Here is a 22,655-nt window from a genome sequence, read left to right on the forward strand (position 1 = left end):
AGGTATTTTATATAATTGTAGATAATAATGTGTTTTGTAGAAATTTTATAGTCTCTCATAACTCTTTTTAGAGTGGCTCATGTTGTTTTAAATATTACTGTAATTTTATAAATGTATAAATGTATGTCAATTTTGAGGTGAGACTCTAATAAAGTATTTGTCTTGTCTTGTCTTGTCTTGTATTTTTTTTTTCTATTTGTAATTGACTAACAATCAGTCAGATTATATTATCAATTAAAAAATGTATGTTTCAAACACAAATTAAACTAACAAATACTAACAAAATTTATTATATACTACTAACGGTTAACGAGGCCGGGATAAGGTACCGGTATTTGATGTATCAACTAACAAATGTGAAAAACTATCAATAAAACATGAGAACTTAAAAAAAAATAATTCATTAAATGGTATTTAATGGTATGGAGCGCAGTAGTGTCAAAATGCGGAAATGATTAAAGTGTTATTCAAAATAGATTTTTCGTCCATGCTCCACGTGTATTGATGACAGATTGGCTCGCAGTCCAGTAGCTGCCCTTAGTAAATGCGCTACTCATGTGGCCGGAATTAACGTGTTATGCGTTGACGCAAAGCGAAGGAAGCGCTAATCCCTTGAAGTTAGTTTTTTTTAGGTGAACGATATCTCGACCTCCCCTGTGCAGTTGCAAATCATCGGTATCTGTTTAGAAGCCTCTAAACTCTTGACTTATGCACACTTATTCGAGCCGCAACGTCGGCAACAATTATTCCGGTATCAGCTATTTCAAGAGAAAAATATCTAAGATTGACCTGTAATTTTAAACAGTCTTATTTTTCCCCCCGGTCGGTTGATTTCGCGCCATTTCAGCGTTGCACGTGTTATTGATGTTTTAGCTTCTATACCTGTACTTTTGAAACGAAATTTTAGAATTATTGTTCACATACGTTTAGAGACACAACATTGGTAAGAAAAACACACAAACGTTGGAAAAAATGTATGAGGCATAAATCATCAAAGCTCGTGTTTAAATTGAAAATTTGTCGCTCGCGAGGGTATTAATATATTCTGGCAATTTACTGGAACTGAATGGATAAAGTCTTGAGATGCTTGTATCAATCCTTCATTAATATAGTGTTTCGACGGCAAGTTTATATATACTTTACATGGGTTTAATTGTAGGCCCACCACCTTCAGGGATTGTCCTTTATTTTCTTATTTCTTATTTGAAATGACGTTATAAAATCCGCTGAATTTTTTCCTGCTAAAGTTGGTTTCTCTATGAATATCTTATCGTAATCACATCTTGCTGTAAGATATACCAATGCTTGATGGTGTAAGTTTGCAGTTTAATTCGCATGGGTTATATTAGGTAACACTATGTTGTGGATATAAGCCAACTTAACAATTACAACCAACTCGTGCTAGAATATTATAAAACCATCTTCCACGTATCTTCCATCATAAATGCTATTATTTCTCTTTAAATATTATAAAAAAACATTATTTTCAAAATATTGTACATTTGAATATAACAACATTCAGGAGAACAGCTGCACCAAGATATTGTTAATATAGAAGTCCTTTTAAATCGGAGATATTATCTTTTGTAGTGACATTGATACCAATTCTAATACGCATATTTCCCCTCGGATACACGGATATAAACACCCTTCACCTTAAAACCTTTTGTCTAGTTTTATATTCAAATTCTAACAATGTTTAAAATAAGTTAAAAATAAGTGACTGTTTAAGTACACGGATATACATTTTGTAAACAACATATTTCGTTAAATTCATGTGTTAGTTATTTCTATAAACTAGACGTCAACAGGAAGATTGCTTTTTCATTTGTCATTTGTAAAATCTTTATTTCAGTTTTAGGATACATATATGTCCAGGTTGATTTGCATTTTAGAAGCAGTATAAAACATTACATTACATTTGGCAGGAAAAACAAAAGTATATCGAATTAAAAATGAATATTCTGCAAACTACTGTTCTCGTACTTTATTCTAGTTTATATTCATCAGTGGACGGAACCTGCAGCAGACATCTTGGACCAAGTGGATCCCATGGATGCGTTCGCTTACGTTATTACCATGAATATCAATCAGCAACATGTGTATCCAATGCGTATTTAAGAGCAAAGTGGAATAATTACCATCATTGCAGATACCATACCACGTATTGCTGGGCCCAATGCATGACAGAAAGATACAATATATCTAGCGGTCCTGTCTTCAAGGATTGCAAATGTGTACCAGTTACCACTGTTCCGACTACACTTATACCCAACAACTGTAACTACCCATCTGGCAAAAATTGTTCATGGTTTGATAACTGTTTTGACACTATGTACTCATGCAATGGAACATCTTTAACAGAAATAAAGGACGTATCTCTAAGATTATGTCATGCCAACACGCCTATATTGAAATTATCAACAAAAGGTTTAGACTTTGTAGCTGCTGTTAAAAAATGTTTTCCATTTTTCATGGCTCCTGTATTGAAATTGCATCACAGTTGTACTGCTATTGAAAATATAGCTGACGAAGTACGACAAACCTGTCTTATTAAGCCTTTCGGAGGGATCAGTTTGTGTGAGCTGGGTATAAATGCCGTATGGACTATTTTTTGGAGTTTTAGAAATGAGTTTGCAACAACATTCATTCCAGGCCTTCGCTCATTTTCAAAACAAGTACAAAAGTGTGCACAAAACTACACTTACAGGTTAGGCATGATTAGTGTTATGAAAAAGATTAAACTATATTTCAAAGCTTCGGTCCGACCATACATAGATATAACTATTGCCGAGAAATATTTGTCTCAACTTGCAGAAGTATTGCAGTTAAAGAACAATGGAATTATGTGGTATGCAGACCTTAACGAAGATACATCTATTTCAATTCTATTTGCAATTCGTGATCCCTCAACGACATTTTTTACCTCCTTCAATGCAAGTGTGGAAACCGCAATAATAGCAATCAGACAGATGGTCAAAACTGGAGAAACGCAATTGCATATTGACGGTTTCCTTGTTAATCTAGAATCGGTATTTTCCTGTCAGGATTTTGAATGTTTGGACCCAAATCACACCGTAGTTGAAGGTAAGTAAATTCTATATAAGAACATACGAGTATTTATATTTAAAACGGACAACAAACTTTAAGGCGAAATAATGCCTGACAATATTTTTTTTGAAAGACCAAACGATAAACACGATATACAAAACATTACAGAGAGACCACTGAAGACGGTGAAAATTTAATCTCGCAACAAAACTGATATAAAGTCATCGTATGTGCTCTGGAATGGATTCTCATTTCTGATTCTCTAGGAGCAACGTACTTCATAGAACATGCACGATAGTTTTTTTTTTAATGAAACGAGGTTTATGTTTTCAAGGCATTGCATGGAGATTTAAAGATATCGAATTTGGTTTGTAGGAAACGGTTCTTGAAATTATTATTATTTCAGGAAAGAACAAACCAGAAACGATTTAAAATACACGAGGAGTGAATGAATATAATGGACATTAGAAAATGGCATTAATAGTCCTAAGATAATTTTCCGGCGTATTTTAAGCAAACAAAATTAGGAATTTGTTTTAACCAGTCATAAAATTAAAATAACGCACTCAATTTCATGTATTCGAAGCGCATTTATTGATTAAACGTCATCAGGAACGCCATAATCTTGACATTTTAAGGCCAAGGAGCCAAAAGTCAAAAGTCATAATCAATGTATAATATAGAGCTAAATATATAGTCAGGTATTTATACTAACTTTTATTTTTTCTAGCCATTTATGTTTTTTTGTTCATTCTATACACGTGTGATACGGTGCTTTTTGTCCGCAATTTGCTTTTTGTCCGCTTTTGCTTTTTGTCCGATAATTTTGCTTTTTGTCCGACACTTTTGCTTTTTGTCCGTTGAATTTTGTCCGTTTCGCTTTTTGTCCGATAATTTCGCTTTTTGTCCGACACTTTTGCTTTTTGTCCGTTGCTTTTTGTCCGTTTCGCTTTTTGTCCGATAATTTTGCTTTTTGTCCGAAACTTTTGCTTTTGTCCGTTTTGCCTTTTTAGCTCACCTGGACCAGAGGGTTAAGTGAGCTTTTTTCACTTGGTATCCGTCGTCGTCGATAACTTTCAGAAAATCTGAAACTAATGGCAAAATTAAAGCAAAAATAGCCACAATCATCCTTAGGATATGTAGTTTTAAAAAGGTATCCGATGACCCCACCCAAAAAATCAAGATTGCCGCCATGTCTAAAAATAGAACATTGTGGTAAAATGTAGATTTTAGCTTTTATCTCCGAAACTAAAGCATTTAGTTCTGGGATAAAAATAATCATTAAGTCATAATCTATATGCCCGAGATTTGTCAGTTACATTAGACAACGCGTTTAGGGATTGCTGCCCTGATATTTTAATTTTAAGGTGAATTAGCATATTTAAGTTTTAATTTGATTGAAGTTTTATTTTAAGGTCGTTATAACGAGTAAGCTTACTTGTTAAAACGACTTAACTAACAACATAGCTAACTTGTTTTAATGACTTAACTAACTCGTTTAAACCACTTGACTAACTTGTTAACTTAAAAACTACTACACGATTGTTATGTGATGTTTGATAACAATATAATGATTAAATGTGTTGCTATTAGATAATAAATAAAATTGAGAATGGAAATGGTGAATGAGTCAAAGCGACAACAACCCGACCATAGAGCAGACAACAGCCGAGGGCCACCAATGGGTCTTCAATGTAGCGAGAAACTTCGGCACCCGGAGGCGTCCTTCAGCTGCCCCTAAACAAATATGCATACTAGTTCAGTGATAATGAACTCTGAATTATACAAAAGAAAATAAAAGTAAAAGCATACCAGACTTACAAAGGTCAGGGGCTCCTGACTTGTGACAGGCGCAAAATTGCGGCAGGGTTAAGCATGTTTTTTTGAGATCTCAATCCTACCCCTATACCTCTAACCAATGTAGAAAACAAGCACACAACAATACGCACAGTAAAACTCAGTTCAAGAGAAGTCCGAGTCCGATGTCAGAATATGAAAGAAAGGAGTATAAACAAAATGACAATTATACATAAATAACAACAGACTACTAGCAGTTATCTGACATGCCAGCTCCAGCCCTCAATTAAACTGATTGAAAGATTATGTCTTCATCATATGAATATCAGGCACAATCCCTCCTGTTAGGGGTTTAGTATTATGTTTAGTAGTATACCATCATGAAACTCCAAAATTAATTAATTCCACTATTTTCAAAGGCCTTATTTGAACAATTTATTATCAAGTTTTTGATTGTACCAAGTGTTTCTGTAAGTAGAATAGACAATTTAGAAATGCAACAATGGCCTAAAGTTGAAATAAATCTATACTTGTAATGTGTTTTGTGTAGCTTTGTAAGCCAGTCCATAGTTGGGACTTTCATTGTATTTGGTTGTGCTTGTAAATATGTAGCTAAAAGTTTGTGTTTGTTACAGATGTCATTTTCTGAAAATGAAGTCAGTTGGAATGTTGGTGAATTCGTGATTTTTTTTTGCAGAACCTCAATGTAAAATTTACGTCAAACAATAATGATACTATTAGCGTCTATATCAGCCGGGACAAAAACAAATTCCTTGACTAGTTTTTAGTTAAAGCATGAATTTCTTCGAAAACATTTATAACGGCCGAATTTAAAGTTTTGTCTTGGTTAATAGAATAAATGTTCATGATAAAAACTGAAACGCATATAGCCCCAAAGGTTTTACATGAACACCAATGTATACTCGTGTCAATTTGAAAGCCACGCGGATTTAATGTCGGAGATGTTTAAGACAAATGCATCGATCCTGCTGGGCGTTTGTTGATTTATATCTCCCTTGACATGGCTAATCATTAAAATGTCCCTTTTGAGGATTTGTGGACTATTTGGTATACTGTAGAGGGTAAATTATTATACAGTCTACAAGCAATTATTGCAGCCTTGGAAAAGCCTCCTTAAATTACACCCCAAATTGTTAATCATTAGTTGTTAGAAAGACCTAGCATATAGTCTGCTGTTTTTCCGTCGTAGTCGGTATAGTTTCGGTTTGTGCACTTTGAACTTAAGGACGCTTCACTATGGCAACAGACTACGCATGCTCGAAAATATTTTCTGTGATTGGACAAAATGCTGTCACGATGGGTGATTTGGTTTTGTTTGAAAAAACGTCTCGAAAATTATATCGTGATGGAAAGCAAGTAAAAAACTATAAATATTTGAACTAGATCTTACAAAGATTTAAATTTTTATTAAAATATTTTTTTCTCCAATAGCTCTTTGCATCCAATGACAGCTGTTTATTCGGGACAATTATATAATCATATAATTTTTAATGTAAACTTTGTTGTACGAACGTACATGACTTTTAGAACGCACATACGCATGTGAGATTTCCGCGGGGTTTTGGTAAATGTAAACAGAAAGAAACTAATTATACAACCAATAGTTTCTATCTTTGTTAACCATGAACTAAGTTTAATGTAAACAGTAGTAAATGTTTATTTGTTTCTTTTTATTTACACTAGATTTTTTGACAAATAAAACTATTAGGTGTCATCACAATATTCTTATATATTATTGCCTTAATATAATTAGACTTAGTAAAAAAATTCTTGTAGTTACATTCAGATAGAGATTTTATTAAAGAGGTCCTGCATCATTAAGTCATTGTGCTTCTGAAGGTTATCGAAATGATAGTTTTAAAATATACTCAAATTTAAATACGTCGGATATCTTTTTTAAAGATAATTCTTGTTTTAAGTGTTTTTACAATATGGGCGTGACATTCATGACATAAGCTAAAATTAACATGTCGAAATTTAATGCAAGAAAAAAGTCATACTTGAGTTAGAAAATGTTCGAACTCGAATTACTTCCATTCAAATAACCCTTTTCCCTCACATATGTTCCAAAAATCTATCAAGCAAAAAGTATTCGACATTAGTCTTAACAGTCATTTTTGACCAACTATGCATAATTCTAAAAATGAATTATTGGGGTTCATTGATATGCCAAATCTTACCATGTATTCAGATTCTTAATTTTTATTATTCAAAATTAAACTTAGCTTGATTTTAACAAAAATTGAATTCTTGGGGTTCTTTGATATGCTGAATCTAAACATGTACTAAGATATTTAAACGATTGCAAAAATTGAATTTTTTTTTGGTCGTATATAATTGTTATCAGGTGGCATCATTGTCGTCCGAAGACATTTGGTTTTCGCACTCTAACTTTATAGAAAATAGAAATCTATGAAATTTAAACACAAGGTTTATGACCTTTAAAGGAAGGTAGGGATTGATTTTGGGTGTTTTGGTCCCAACAGTTTGGGAATTAGGGTTCAAATAAGCAGTTTTCTTGGTTTTCGCACCATAACTTAAGTATAAGTAAACAGAAATCTATGAAATTTTAACATAAGGTCTATGACCACAAAAGGAAGTTGAGATTGACTTCGGGAGTTTAAGTTCCAACAGTTTAGGAATAAGGGCCCAAAAACAGGTTCCAAAATAAGCATTTTTCTTGGTTTTTGCACAATAACTTTAGTAAAAGTTTAAAGAAATCTATGAAATTTTAACACAAGGTTTATGACCACAAAAGGAAGGTTTGGATTGATTTTGGGAGTTTTTGGTCCCAACGAATTAGGGGCCAAAAAGGGTGACCGTCCAAATTTAACTAAGTTTGATTTCATCAAAAATTGTACTTTTGGGGTTCTTTGATAAACCGATTATATCCGTGTATTAAGATTCTTAAATTTTGGTCCCGTTTTCAAATTGGTCTACTTTAAGGTCCAAAGGGTCCAAAAATTTAACTTTGTTTGATTTCAACAAAAACTGAATATGTAGGGTTCTTCGATATGCTGAATCTAACCGTGTATTTAGATTTTTAATATTTTGGACCGGTTATCAAATTGATCCACGTTAAGGTCTAAAGTGTCTAAAATTGAACATTAATTGATTTCATCAAAAATTAGATTCTTTGGGTTCTATGATATGCTGCATCTAACTATGTACACGTATGTAGGTTTTGGATATTTGACCATAATAGGTAAATGTCCAATTTAAAATTTTTAAGTTGATGTTCTTAGACCACATTCATTCTGTGTCAGAAACCTATGTTGTGTCAACTATTTAATCACAATCCAAATTCAGAGCTGTATCAAGCTTTTTAAAATGTTGTGTCAAAACTTTTCCCAACTGTTCAGGGTTCGACTTCTGCCGTTGTATAAAGCTGCGCCCTGTGGAGCATCCGGTTGGAATAATGGAAAGGGAGAGGTGAAAACAAATGGGGGGGGGGGGGGTAGTTTTTTCTAATTTCAGATTTCAGAAATTAAAAAGAAAATTACTTCAAGTATATTTTTTTTCAAAGGTTTAAAATTCAACAGCTTGGTAAATTGCTCAAAAGAAAAAAAATATTTTAAGTTCATTATACCACATTCATTCTGTGTCAGAAACCTAAGCTGTGTCAATTATTTAATCACAATCCAAATTCAGAGCTGTATCCAGCTTGAATGTTGTGTCCATGCTAGCCCCAATCGTTCAGGGTTCAACCTCTGCGGTCATATAAAGCTGCGCCCTGTGGATCATCTGTTCCATTCATTTGTTTATTTCATAATTTGTGTGAATAAACATTGTTACAGTAAATGTTAATTACTACACTTCCATACCACAACAAATATTGTATTGGTACATGTATCACTTATATTTGTATACATATAACAAAACAAAAAATGAAAAGGATCGAATAATTTTGCAATACCTTTTGAATACTATAACTTTTAAGATATTTAGACATTAGATAGTGGATGTTGATAATATCTGCTTGACATGCTTGAAATTCTATCAGATTGCTTTTGAAGCAGTTATGAGTCTTTGACGCATGCTCACAAAGGTTCTTTTGGTGAAATCATTTTCATATTAGTCATATTTTTTCTTTGCCTCGACCTGCTTTGGAGGAGATATAATCAAAGAATTGATATAGTTCAGCATAAACGTTTACTTCCTAGCTCATTTAGCCCTAAGCATCATGTCAGGCATTGTCTTTTGCTAAAACCAATAAATGTATTCTAATCTGAGGAACAATTCGACATTTTAACAAAAAATTACTATTGATACTGACGATCCACCACAAATTAATATAAATAGAACCATACCAATAGTAAGCAAATACATATAAAAAAGATGTGGTATGATTGCCAATGAGACAATTCTCCACAAGAGACCAAATCGACACAGAAATTAACAACTACAGGTCACTCACGACACTGTACGGTCATAAACAATGACCAAAGCCAATACCGCATAATCAGCTATAAAAGGCACCAAAATGACAATATAAAACAATTCAAACGAGAAAACTAATGGCCTTATTTATGTTAAAAAATTTAAAAAAAAAACCTTATATGTAACACATAAATAAACGGCAATCACTGAGTCACAGTCAGGCTCCTTATATCATGTTCTTAAATTTAAATTTCATCTCCAATTTCGAAAAACACACGTGAAAAAATGAACCTATTATGAGTTGCTCTCCTAGCTACAAAATGTATCCTAAATCAAAGATGCAGAACATATTCTATCATAATCATTTGGTAACTAATGTAATTACTGTCTCCTCCATGCCTGTCTTGAACATAAACAAGTATTAAATAAATAACACTTCTAATGCTCAGATTGGTTGTCACCGCGTGCAACACAGTTAATAAAACCATACAGGAAAATCATAGAACTCATTTTGTCATAAGACACTGTCAAACATCCAAACATACTATCCACACTCATCTGTGTCCACACTTGTTCTAATAATAATAAACTAGAGGCTCTAAGTAGCCTTTGTGATCACCTGGGTCTATGTGCATATTCAACAAAGGACACTCTCCAACATTGTACACAAGAATATAATTCATGACAAAATCTGTTTTGTTGATCTTGTATTGCTGATCATGTGCTGTTTAGATTCCTTCTGTCTTGTTTAGTCTTGCTCAAAACACAAAAAAGGATAAAAAAAAATCCTTTTTTTAAGTGCAATTACTTCTATAAAGATTCACAGTCTACTTTACTTTGTCGACACCATTTGATTTGTTAGTAGATCTTGACATGCTGATCGTTTTTGTGATTTAAAGTGTATTGTTATCTATTATAATTTTCTATAACATAAAAATTATGACAAAACTTAAAAAAAAAGATAGATGAAAATCTTCTTTAAGGTGGTATGGAAGTTTAGATTAAAAATGCTAGAATTTGCCAAAACGTAGTACAAAAATGTATATATGAACTGTGTAATGTTAAAAAAATTAATAAATATGATAGGTCACCGAGCATTTTTCGCATGTTACAGGTTGTGACAAAATGAAACAATTTGTATCACAGCGCTGAAGTGCATATAAAAAAGAAGATGTGTTATGATTGCCAATGAGACAACTATCCACAAAAGATCGAAATGACACAGACATTAACAATTATAGGTCTCCGTACGGCCTTCAACAATGAGCAAAGCCCATACCACATAGTCAGCTATAAAAGGCTCCGACAAGATAATGTGAAACAATTCAAACGAGAAAACTAACGGACTTATTTATGTAAAAAAAAATGAACGAAAAACATAAATGTTACACATAAACAAACGACAACCACTGAATATACAGGCTCCTGACTTGGGACAGACACATACATAAATAATTGTGGCGGGGTTAAACATGTTAACATCCATTATTCATTATTCATTTTCCATTATTCATTATTCATTTTCCATTATTCATTATTCATTATTCATTATTCATTATTCATTTTCCATTATTCATTATTCATTTTCCATTATTCATTATTCATTTTCCATTATTCAAAATTCAATAAAGAATAATGAAATAGTTCATTAATCATTATACGTTAAGTGATGAATAATTAAGAATTGAATGCTTCTTTTTGTAACTTTATTGGGGTGTAAAAGCGTTGACCGAAGTACATTTTGTATGAAGCGCGGAAGCGCTTCTCCGCGCTTCATACTAAAAATGTGCGCACGGTCAACGCTTTTACAACCCTATGAAGTTACAAAAAGAAGCATTCAATACTTATAATTACATTTGTTTAGCTATGATCATGAAAACACGCATTTTATAATTGTTTTATTCAATTCACCTGTGCACTTTATTGTGGGAGCACGTGTTATCATGAGTAAAAAGTTTTATCGAGCAATGCAATTGCTTACGGAATAACACGTGATGTGCAGTTAGCCAATCAGAATAAAGTATCATAATGAAACATACATCTGATGTAATTATTGAATAATGAACTATTTTTTATTTCAGTATTCAAGTTGAAAAGTGAATAATGAAATAGAATAATATTTTTTGACTGTGACACTATATACCGTATTACAGAATTCGTAATTTTGATCTTACAAATATTCAAATTAAAATCAGACAAAAAAATCAAAAAACTTTTTCAAATTTTTAACTTTGTTTATTTATCTAGTTTCGGAGGAATAACTAGAGGGATTCCCTAACTATTTTTACCAGAAGTTTCTTAGTATAATGTATGGACGACCTGAATACCATAAATAAAAAAAAATCAAATACTTTACGATGTCTTTTATTATTTTCACTGGACCTTTGCTATTCCTCATCCCTTGATTATATATATGACATGCTTATTGTACAGCAATGACTATTAGAGGGGTTACGGAGGACCAAAATGCCAAAATACGCTTTAAAATTATGAAATAGCGATTTTTAACCGGATTTTTGTGACAAAATGTCGGTTATTGATTTGGGGATGCTTGGCGGGCGGTCGGGCGGGCGCCAATCAAATGTTGTCCGTGCATTAACTCATGAACCGTTCAACCAAAGCTTTTAAAATTTCAATATGTTGTTTCTGACAACTAAATAAAGGTCAAGTTCAATAATGGCGATTTTGACTTTTACCGTTCAGGAGTTATGGTTCTTGAAAGATTGAAAAATGGCGTTTCCAGTCGTGTCCGTGCATTTACGCATGAACTGTTCTACCAAAGCTTTTCAAATTCTAATATGTTGTTACTGATGACAAAATAAAGGTCAAGTTCAATAATGACGATTTTGACTTTTACCGTTCAGGAGTTATGGTTCTTGAAAGATCGAAAAATGGTGTTTCCAGTCGTGTCTGTGCATTTTCTCATGAACCATTCAACCAAAGCTTTTCAAATTCTAATATGTTGTTACTGATGACAAAATAGAGGTCAAGTTCAATAATGATGATTTTGACTTTTACCGTTCAGTAGTTATGGTTCTTGAAAGATCGTAAAATGGCGTTTCCAGTCGTGTCCGTGTATTTACGTATGAACTGTTCTACCAAAGCTTCCCAAATTTTAATATGTTGTTACTGATGACTAAATGGAGGTCAAGTTTAATAATGACGATTTTGGCTTATACCGTTCAGCAGTTATGGTTCTTGAAAGATCGTAAAATGTTGTTTCCATTCACGTTGTTGCATTTACTCATGAACCATTCAATCTAAGCTTTTCAAATTTTAATATGTTGATACTGATGACAATATAGAGGTCAAATTTGATATTGACGATTTTCACTTTCACCAATCATCAGTAATGGTTCTTGTGATATTGCCAGGACACAAATAAATGCTAATAAATCCGGTTTGCTGTCGTTGTGACAGCCTCTTGTTTAATAATGAATCGGATAATTTGAATAATAGAATGGCTATTTACACTTATACCCTAGACCTCATTCGAAAGCTTATTAATAGAGGAGCAAAAGGTATGTAGTCAGTGTGTTCCTCGTCGTCTTTTAGAGGAGAAACGAATGACCTAAATATTGAAGTGCATGTAACTATTAAAAGACATATTTTATTTTGAATAATGGAATGGACGGCTGCGACCTTTCAGCCTCTAATTCAAGAAACCTTGATACATCATTTGAAACCTTGATAGAGTAACAAAACTGTTTTATCAACGTATATTTTGGCACCTTTAATAGTCATGGCGGGACATACTGTTTATAACCATTCAAATCCTCTTTGTATAGCTATAGGTTATATACCTCTTGTTTCTCTTTTGGAACGCTTTTGAATGACATTAATGCAGAACATACTGTTTGTAATAATTTTATTCCTCTTTGTATAGCTATAGGCTGTATACATGTTTACCTCTTGTTTCTCTGTTAGTTCGCTTTGTAATGACGTATAAGGTAAAAATACGTTAAGCTTTCGAATGAGTCATAAGGTATAATCTGTTATTAGGGGCTGAAGGGTCGCAGCAGTCCATTCTTTTATTCAAAATATCCATTTCATTATTCAAAATTGGCTATTTCTTAATTTCACGCGTATTTTGGCATTTAAATCTCCGTAACCCCTCTAATGGTCATTGTGGCACAATCGACATGTTATAGCTGTAATCAGTGGATTAAGAATAGCAAAGATCTTGCGAAAATAAAAAGACAATGTTTAGTATTTTAATGTTTATATATGTTTTGGTATTTAGGTCGTCCATACATTAAACCAAGGAATTTCTGTTAACGATAGTTAGGAAAACCCACTAGTTTATCCTCCGAAACAAAATAAATAAATTAAAAAGATACGGCATTATTTCAGGTAGTGTTTTGATTTATTTCTTTCAAAATTAATTGTATATTAATTTGAAAATTAGTTAGATCATACGAAAATGGCGAATTATGAAATACGGATATAGTGTCACAGTCAATTAATATAATTCTATTTCATTATTCATTTTTCAATTTGAATACTGAAATTTAAACTAATTCATTTTTCATTATTCAACATTGAACGTTGAATAGTGAATAGTGAACTATTTAATTATTCATTAATTGAATTTTGAATAATGGAAAATGAATAATGGACGTACTTAGGTTCAGCGCGGTATTTGTATGGATTATACGGAGAAAAACAGCATTATGTGATCAGAAGCTAAACTAAGTGATAGAATTGAAAACAAAATGCGAGAAGATAGCTTTAAGAAAATGCGTTAAGAATATCAATAGATACAATAGGGTCACCGTGCGTTTTTTCCTGGTGAAATTTAAGATGGTAAAAGTTCATGTAGATTCTTTAAAAGAAAAGCACTATGTCCCCTAAAAATGCCAATCTAAAAACATTAAAAATCAAACATATAAAATCTACGTTTGTAAAAATATTAATATTTATAAGTTGAATTTTGTTACAATGATTAAAAATTAAACCTTAGATTTTCTTGTTATTTACAATCCAAGATATAAGGTAAAAAAAAAGCACCCCCCCAAAAAAATAAATAAAGAAATTAAAAACAAAATTAGTCAAAATCATCATTAATAGACATTATCTGTATTAAGGAGTCGATTAACGACTTCGATCATGTTGTCTCATTTGTAAAACTGCTCTTGCTGATCACCATTAAGTTTTTCTGTGTCTATTATAATTTTCAAGATAGCAGGCAAAACAATTTGTCATTTAGGGCAATTAATCCTATATCAAAATGGGAAATGAGTCCATGGAACACAGATAATGCCCCCGCTCGCATATTACTTGAGAAAGGGACATAACTTGATAACGACAAAAGTGACACTACCCACATTTGTACTTGATCTAACTTCTGTTGTAATAAGTATTGCGTACAATTTTCGAAAACATTGCTTAAGGCCGTTAGTTTTTTCGTTTGAATTGTTTTACATTGTCATTTCGAGGCATTTTTTTAGCTGACTATGCGGTATGGGCTTTGCTCGTTGTTGAAGGCCGTACGATGACCTATTGTTGTTAATTCCTGTGTCATTCAGTCTCATGTAAAGAGTTGTCTCATTGGCAATCATACCACATCTTCTTTTTTATATTAAGTTAAGAAATTCAAACGATAAAGTCAGTATGTTCCCCATTTATATAGGGCATAAGAGGAAATGTGAGGCCATGAAAATTCATACTTGACCTGTGTTTTGTGGTATACCCATTGCGTATAAGCTTCATGCCATATTTTTAAAGGCAAACTGAAGTTAAAGAACGGATAAAAAAAGTTCAGCAGTTTTCCATTTCCAAACTCTAGAGCAGTAAAAGTGGCGCCATCAAAATTCAAACTTGATCTGGAATGTGTGGTAATAAGCATTGTGTTTAAGTTCCATATAATTGGTTTGGGGCGAACTTTAGTTAAAGAATGGAAACCAATTTCGGACGTCATCTGACAGTTTTGACAATTGGTCAAGCTCAACATCCTGCTGTTGTTACAGGAGTAAGTTCGGTAAGGGCCATATTTGGCCCCAATTATAAAGTTCATAGTTACAAGACAATACATGTTTTAAGTTGCCTTAAAGACATGTTAGAAAGTTAAACAGAACATATTTTGTCAAAGTTTAATTCTAACACGTTGATTTTTACATCCATAAAAGGTCAAAATAAGGGATTTTTGTGAAATTTGACAAAATCAGCCAGATTTCAACCAAATACAGGACCAGGAAACATAGAGCGCAGGCGTCGACAAGCTTAAGATTCAAATAAGACATGTGAAATGTCTTCACAAACATATTATTAAAAGATCTTTGTTGTCGACGAATGCGCTCTATGTTTCCTGTCCAGTAATCTATGGAAATTTACCCATTTTCATTGCTTTTTTCGTGTAAAATCAACATGTATTGAGTACAACTTGTGACGTCATAATCAACGCAGAAACGTAAAATTTTCAACAAAATGGTTTATATCCTAGCTAGTCAATGTATTATCTATAATTTATCGTGATATTGGTCGATAAATCCGAGTTTGAAATTTACGCTAAAACAGGGGGCCATTTTAGGACCTTATCGAACATACTCCTTTATCCCTTTTTTAATGGTTTTCAAAATAATAGACAAAACTTTAATTTTACCCCGTATGTTCTATTTCAGTCATGTTAGCCATCTTGGTTGGTAGGTGAGGTAATCAGACATATTTCTTTTTAAATAAGATACCCAAATGATGATTTTTCGAAGTTCAAAATAAAACCGGCAAAACTATACACGTTTTTATATCGGACATAAAGCAAAATCAGCGGACAAAAAGCAAAACATACCAAAAGCAACGGACAAAAAGCAAAAGTGTGGGACAAAAAGCTAAATTTTCGGACAAAAAGCAAAACGGACAAAAAGCAACGGACAAAAAGCAAAAGTTTCAGACAAAAAGCAAAATTATCGGACAAAAAGCAAAAGTGTCGGACAAAAAGCAACGGACAAAAAGCAAAAGTGTCGGACAAAAAGCAAAAGCGGACAAAAAGCAAATTGCGGACAAAAAGCATCGTATCACACGTGTTCGGAGTAACTGCTTTGGTTTACATTGTTTTTTTATAAAGCATCAATTTATTCTCAGTCTTGTAAAAAAAAATAGAAAATATTTCAGAATTTCATTAAGTTGAAGATTTTTCTCGTTTGTGACTTCTTTTGTCAAAGTTTGACCCGTGATGAGACGTTTATGGTATTTTTGTTTGTTTGTGTGATTAAGTAATAACAAGTAAGCAATCATGACCCATACCTTCGTTCTTTATCAATTTCAGAAAACAATATATATTTAACTTATCACATACCGTGAACGTATAATTTTTTATACGGGGATATCTGTATTTTTGTTTTTTTCGTAATCACGCAAAATGCTCAAAAATATTACCAGCGCGAATTTATGGTGAAATGTTAGAATATCAATGTAAAAGAGAACCGTACTGTTAAGTTGCAAATATTTGTTCCCGCGCAAACAGTTTATCATTTGAATTTGGGGAAACAATATATTTAAATATCACAATTACATACGGGTTTTTTAATAATGTCATGTCGTGCTCACTATCTATTTCATTCAATTACTTAATATAATTTTAATCAAATCGGTTTGTATAATACAGACTATACGTTTTTTTTTTGTTTGAATGGTTGGTCAATTCGAAATCATTGTTTCTTACAACATTTACAAGTACGCTTAAAATAATCTTGTTAAATAAAAGATCTACTGTAATGCATTTGTGTAAGGAAAAAAATAATTGATTCAATCTTGTTTAGTAGATGTTTTCTATCATGTTGAGATTGTTTGTGTAGATATATCAAATTCTTTTACAGTACACATCTTTATGGAATTGTATTAATCACGCGCACCTTAGATTAAATACGTTTATATATAATTAGGCCATATGCATACAATATTTATTGGGATGGCAATCGAAGGCAGCTAACAAAGAAGCCACATACGTAAAAATCAGACGTTCCATTGTCGGATCAATTAGTTTCGTCCATATTTAAGTCTAGCTTTCATACCTAACTTAAAAATAATGCCTATCACTTTTTTCTAGATAATCAGCGTTGTTAATGAAATTTGATACATAGACAATTGAATCGTCCACCTGTAAAACTACTTGCTTGGTTATATTTAATAAGTAATTGTTATATGCAACCAATGTGCTAAGAATCCCTTGTATTTTGCTTTATACATACGTTATTGTGCGTTGTTTGGTAATTTTTTTTTTATCTCATTTCAATAAGTTGCAGTTGAAGACAAAAAGACAACAGTATCTGGTTTAGATGTGACACCCGAACTGTCACTTTTGTTCAAATTGTTGCTTCAAATATCACCGACATTTAAAAGTACGAAGTCTTTTTCAATTGTGAACTATACTCCTGATTGTTTGTTATTAATCATAATTCTTATGAGCCTAAACGTTTTGCGATTTTTAAAAACATGATAAATAAGCAATTTCAACCAACGTCCGTGTTGTTTCTAGAAAACAGTTGTTTATTACCTTTAAACAGAGTTCAATGCATAAATTGTGAAAAGTATTTTTTTAACAACAAATCATGATTCATTTATAGATTAGACAATACTTGGTCATGTTTTATGAAGATTTAAGCCCAAGGCGAAGCCGAGGGCTTAAATCTTCATAAAACAGGATCAAGTATTGTCTGACCAATTTAGAACATATTCACACTTTCGAGTGAGTTTACAAAAATATCCTTTCCCATTGTTATATTAAAACCTAAACAAGAGTTCACTTTTTATAATGAACTTTAAATATAAAACATAGGTAATGATCATTTCAGTGGATGAAATGAAATAGCACTGACATAGTTTGTGAAGGATAAATTGTTTTTCTTCTGCTTCAGGTAAAATTAAATACTTATATATCTTAAGATCTTTTTTTATTTTAAAAAGCAACACAATGTTAGATAAATCCCCTTTATGATTTTTTTTGTTTTTTTAAATAAATATAAAACTCCCTGTATGAATATTTGAATTTAGACCATTCCACATTAAATACTTTTTATTGATAAATTAAATGTAATGCGTTTCTCCGAAAACAATCATTTGCTTTATAAATCAGCAGTCTGGCATTGTTTTTTCTTTTTTTTTAAGAAAAAGAAAATAATTCCCTCAAATGTAAGGTATATAAATTAACTAAATATCATTTTATATATCCTGACCAACTTTTTTGTGTGTATTCTATATTTATATGTGTACTATTTGAAAATGCATGAAATTTTGAAAAATTCAAAATGTTTTTATTTTAATCTTTGCTCTTTCATCTTTACTCAGTAGGCTATTTTCCCAGGGAAAATGCCTTAGGGATTGTACACTTGGTTTGTACAGTAATTAGAGTTTCACTTTCATAATTAACTGACAATGAAAAGTCATTCATGTATAGCATTTCATAGCGCATTGAATTTTGAATTGTTTTACATTTGTGAGTTCAGGTCCTTTTATAACTGACTATGCAGTATGGACTTTGCTCATTGACCTACAGTTATTATTTTTGTGTCATTTTATCTCTTCCGAGAATATTTGGTTTCACCAAAAGGAGTATACAACACTAAACAAGTCTTATTGCGACAACGCCGTTGCAGTTCTTGTTATTTGCATTCAATTCCGTATAAAGAAGCACAATCCTTTGTTATCATTTTCGGCCATTGTGTCAATTACCTTAACAATTTTTTCTCAAGAGAATTTAACAAGCAGTCCACCGGTTTATATAGCAGTCACATGTGTATCTTGTTGATGTTTACTTGCCATTTTCTTCTTCTAAAAACAGTTTGGTTCCCCTCATGAATTTTTTAAGGATAACATTTCTCTATTGAATTATACCGAAACGCCAAACATTAAGTTGACAAAATGGTGTACTCTGGATAAGAAACGACAACTGTATTTTGATGTTCAAATAAGGGCAACAATAGTTGGTCGATGTTCAAATCTTGCTAATGGATTGGGAAGAGAAAAATGAAGATAACAACAACAAAAAAATGCGTGATTCGAATTCAAGCTGAGTAAGACTAGGTTTATTATAAATGTTAGTTTGACGTCGTTTATCTGGGCCAATACCGAAGAAAAGATCACGATATCTTCTTTTTCATCAATCCTTTTTATATTAAAGTTTTTCTTTAACATAGAATCCCTTATTTTACTAATCTGTATTTACATTGTGTCATACATCAAATGTATTCGTTAAGTGTATATTCACTTGTGTTAATGTCTTTTGATTGAGTTAAGCTAATTTCAATTGATATTTTCTTGTGTTATTTGTTGTGTAATGTGAATATCTTTCCGTCGTGTTTTTGTCTCGTGTGTTTTGACTGATGAGTTTGAAAATCTCTTTGGTGTCTTTTGTACTTCTTAACAGAGGAAAAGACAATTCTTGTACATGTATTTTTTATAACAAGGTAAACATCTCGAAAGTTGCCACTTAAACATGTCTTAGTGGACAACAATTTATGTCGTGTCTGTTATGTTTGTAAAAAATGGTCTACAGCTGCAATGAGCTGATTTCGAAAATGTTGTTACTTTGTGTCCAATGCATAAATTAAGATACAAAATGGTGATGTAATATGTAACTAGTGTACAGCATGTTCAGTAACATTTAAACGTTTAGAGAACTTAACTTTGAAAAGACTGTAGATTGCGTGATTCAGGGCAAACCGTCTGTTGTTATCTTAAATACCCTCTGTTTCCATGGATAGTTAAAATTAACAATCTTTCACACTGAATATACATGGTATAATCTCATGTGTTTATTACACACACATCAACCAATCAACCTATTACTGTTAGCCCATATCTTATCGGTTTAAATGGCAAACATTTTGCAATCTCAAAATACCCTCTAATACCCTCAATACACTCTAATGAAAGTCAAACTATTGTCCTTACTCACAGTTTTGAACGCTACTTACGTTCATGATTAATGTACTCCTTCACTTAGTAACATCCTAAATATACATGATTAACCCCGCCAAAATCAGTATGTATATATATGTGCTGGCCCTAAGTAAGAAACCTGTAATTTAGTGGTTGTCGTTTGTTGCTGTGTAACATATTTGTTTTTCGTTCATAATTTTGTAATAAATTAGGCCGTTTATTTTCTCGTTTGAATTGGTTTGTATTTTTCATTTCGGGGCCATTTATAGCTGACTAGGGGATATTATAAGTTATCTATGTTCATATCCGTAGATATGAACGTAGATTACGAATTTATTCCCGGTCTTAGTCCGAATCGGGCGAGTTTTATGGAAATTCAGGTACAAAGAGTAATGCAAAAACAACGTTTTTTTTCATTATAAAAAAAAGTTTTATTGAAATTTGGAATTTTTACATATTTTTTACGGGGTGTAGGGTACTACCTTTGGTAGAACCCTACAGGTAGTCAAATATAAGACGTTTTTAACGTCAACGTGGGTAATTTGCATAGCTAGGTCAGTAGTTCCATTCCTTGAAAATATGGCAGTCAAGTGATGCATTTAATGAAATGAGTGTAAATGATCGGCATAATAGGACAAAATCGTTAATGAATTAAATATTTAATTACAAACATCATGGATAATCTACAGAATTCAATATTTCACAAGGAGCGATCATGGTACTAAGGAAAACTTGCGTGAAGTTCCCCGGGATAATGGTTAGCAACGTCCGGGGATATGGGTTAGCAACACCCAGGGGATATGGGTTTTGTAACGACGTGCGTTAACCAATCAAAATCCTAGATATATACTAAGCCGGGGATAAGAACTTTGATCATTGTTGAAGACCGTACGGTGACCTAAAGATTTCAGTTTCTGTGATATTTGATCTGTTATGAAGAGTTGTCTCATTGGCAATCATACCACATCTTTTTTTTTTATGATTACTCGATTTTGAACATAAGCAAACACATTGCAATTGACCAACTAATTCTTTTATTCTCTCTTGCAGATATTCAATATTCTACTGTGCACTCTAAGGATGTACCATTCCATAAACTAAATCACACCAAAACTCCACCAAGTCTTCATTGGTATCAAAACAAGAAGGACGACCACCATGTATTAACAGTCAGTGGATTAATTGGAATGATATGTGGAATAGTTATATTTATAGTGTTATGTGTCTGTATCGGTTGGCTATGGCATATGAAGAGAAGTAAAGAGGATATTATGCCGTTGGTAGTTGAAAAATACTGAAGCCATATAGTTCACAGTCAAATTAGTAAAGAATCACTTGTACATATATTCTCAAATGATCAAATGTAAAAATGCTTAAAATTAATTTTCCTTTATCGGATATGTTTGATAATGATATTTTTACGAAAAAATACAATCAGAAAGTAAATTCAAATTTTAGGACCTTATGCCTTTGGTTGGTTAGCACAAAATACAAGTAAAGGACAAGTGGAAATAAGAGGAACAAATCATTTTAATTTTTTTCAAGTAAATGTTACACGACAAGTGTTTCGTTTATATATTCTACCAGGGTTATGTTCGAGAACGTCTCGTCCTCTTTCAACGGAAGATCCCAACATCTTGTTGATAAACACTCTGAATCTACTTCACAAGTAATACATGATGGTCTAGCAGTATAGTTTCTAGGTACTAACGTTTGTATCATCTGAATAACGTGTTGTAGTGTTCATTTTATTTGTTTTTGGAAATCTAATAAATTTACCATTTAGTCTATAATGGGTAATATACTTTTGGCGTGGCTCGGTATTTATACATCCCTCTATTTTATAATTGTGCTATGGACTATTTTGTATCATTGTGTTTCATTTTTGCTTATGTACTTTGTCAATAGAGTGTCCATATGCTATCTTGTTTTCTTTGTTGAAATAGTTAGTTTTGTCAATAGTGATTAAGATAATAACACAATGTTGTCTGCTGTACCCACATTTTTGTTATTTTTACCTATTACGTCTATTTTTTACTTTTGCTGACATATTTATTGTTGTCAATATGATGGAATTCTATGCAACTGTTATGTAAGTGAAAGGTGTGGCTAGCTATCAAACTAGATTAATCCATCACTTTCTACATAAGGAAATGCTGGTACAAAGTCAGAATGTGATAGTTGTTTGAGCTTTTGATTTTGCCATTTGATAAATGACTTCCGTTTTGAGTTTTCCTTTTTTATGATTTCATTTTCGACTTGGGAACACCAAGTAGAACGTAAAAAAATATCAAGCAAATGTAAAACTGACCAACTAACCTAGATCAACTTTGGAACTGAATTACGTAAAATTATAAGAGTCGAAATGTATTGCTGAAAAAAAAACAACATGTAAAACATGTAAAAACTAAAACTCAAATTGGATATATGTAAAAAGTTTTATCACAAAATACTGAACTCCAAGGAAAATTCAAAACTAGTCCCTTATCAAATGGCAATATCAAAAGCACAAACACATCAAACGAATGAACACC

The 22,655-nt window shown here is 32.2% G+C and overlaps 1 protein-coding gene across 1 annotated transcript; it reads left to right on the forward strand.

The window, feature by feature from the left end:
- Positions 1–1,921: 1,921 nt before the first annotated feature.
- LOC134701942 (uncharacterized) lies at positions 1,922–22,044 on the forward strand. Its single transcript, XM_063563049.1, has 2 exons — positions 1,922–3,087; positions 21,172–22,044. The coding sequence occupies exons 1-2, from the start codon at positions 1,956–1,958 to the stop codon at positions 21,417–21,419; spliced, it is 1,380 nt and encodes a 459-aa protein (XP_063419119.1). The 5' UTR covers positions 1,922–1,955; the 3' UTR covers positions 21,420–22,044.
- Positions 22,045–22,655: the final 611 nt, after the last annotated feature.

This window comes from Mytilus trossulus, unplaced genomic scaffold (genome assembly GCF_036588685.1).
Source record: "Mytilus trossulus isolate FHL-02 unplaced genomic scaffold, PNRI_Mtr1.1.1.hap1 h1tg000373l__unscaffolded, whole genome shotgun sequence".
Lineage (NCBI taxonomy): Eukaryota > Metazoa > Mollusca > Bivalvia > Mytilida > Mytilidae > Mytilus > Mytilus trossulus.

What these genes read in the sequence shown, in the direction of transcription:
- LOC134701942 (XM_063563049.1), top strand. Translation starts at nt 1,956, where the DNA reads ATGAATATTCTGCAAACTACTGTTCTCGTACTTTATTCTAGTTTATAT. An exon ending in AAATCACACCGTAGTTGAAG is followed by an intron (nt 3,088 to 21,171) that starts GTAAGTAAATTC and finishes TCTCTCTTGCAG; the next exon opens with ATATTCAATATTCTACTGTG.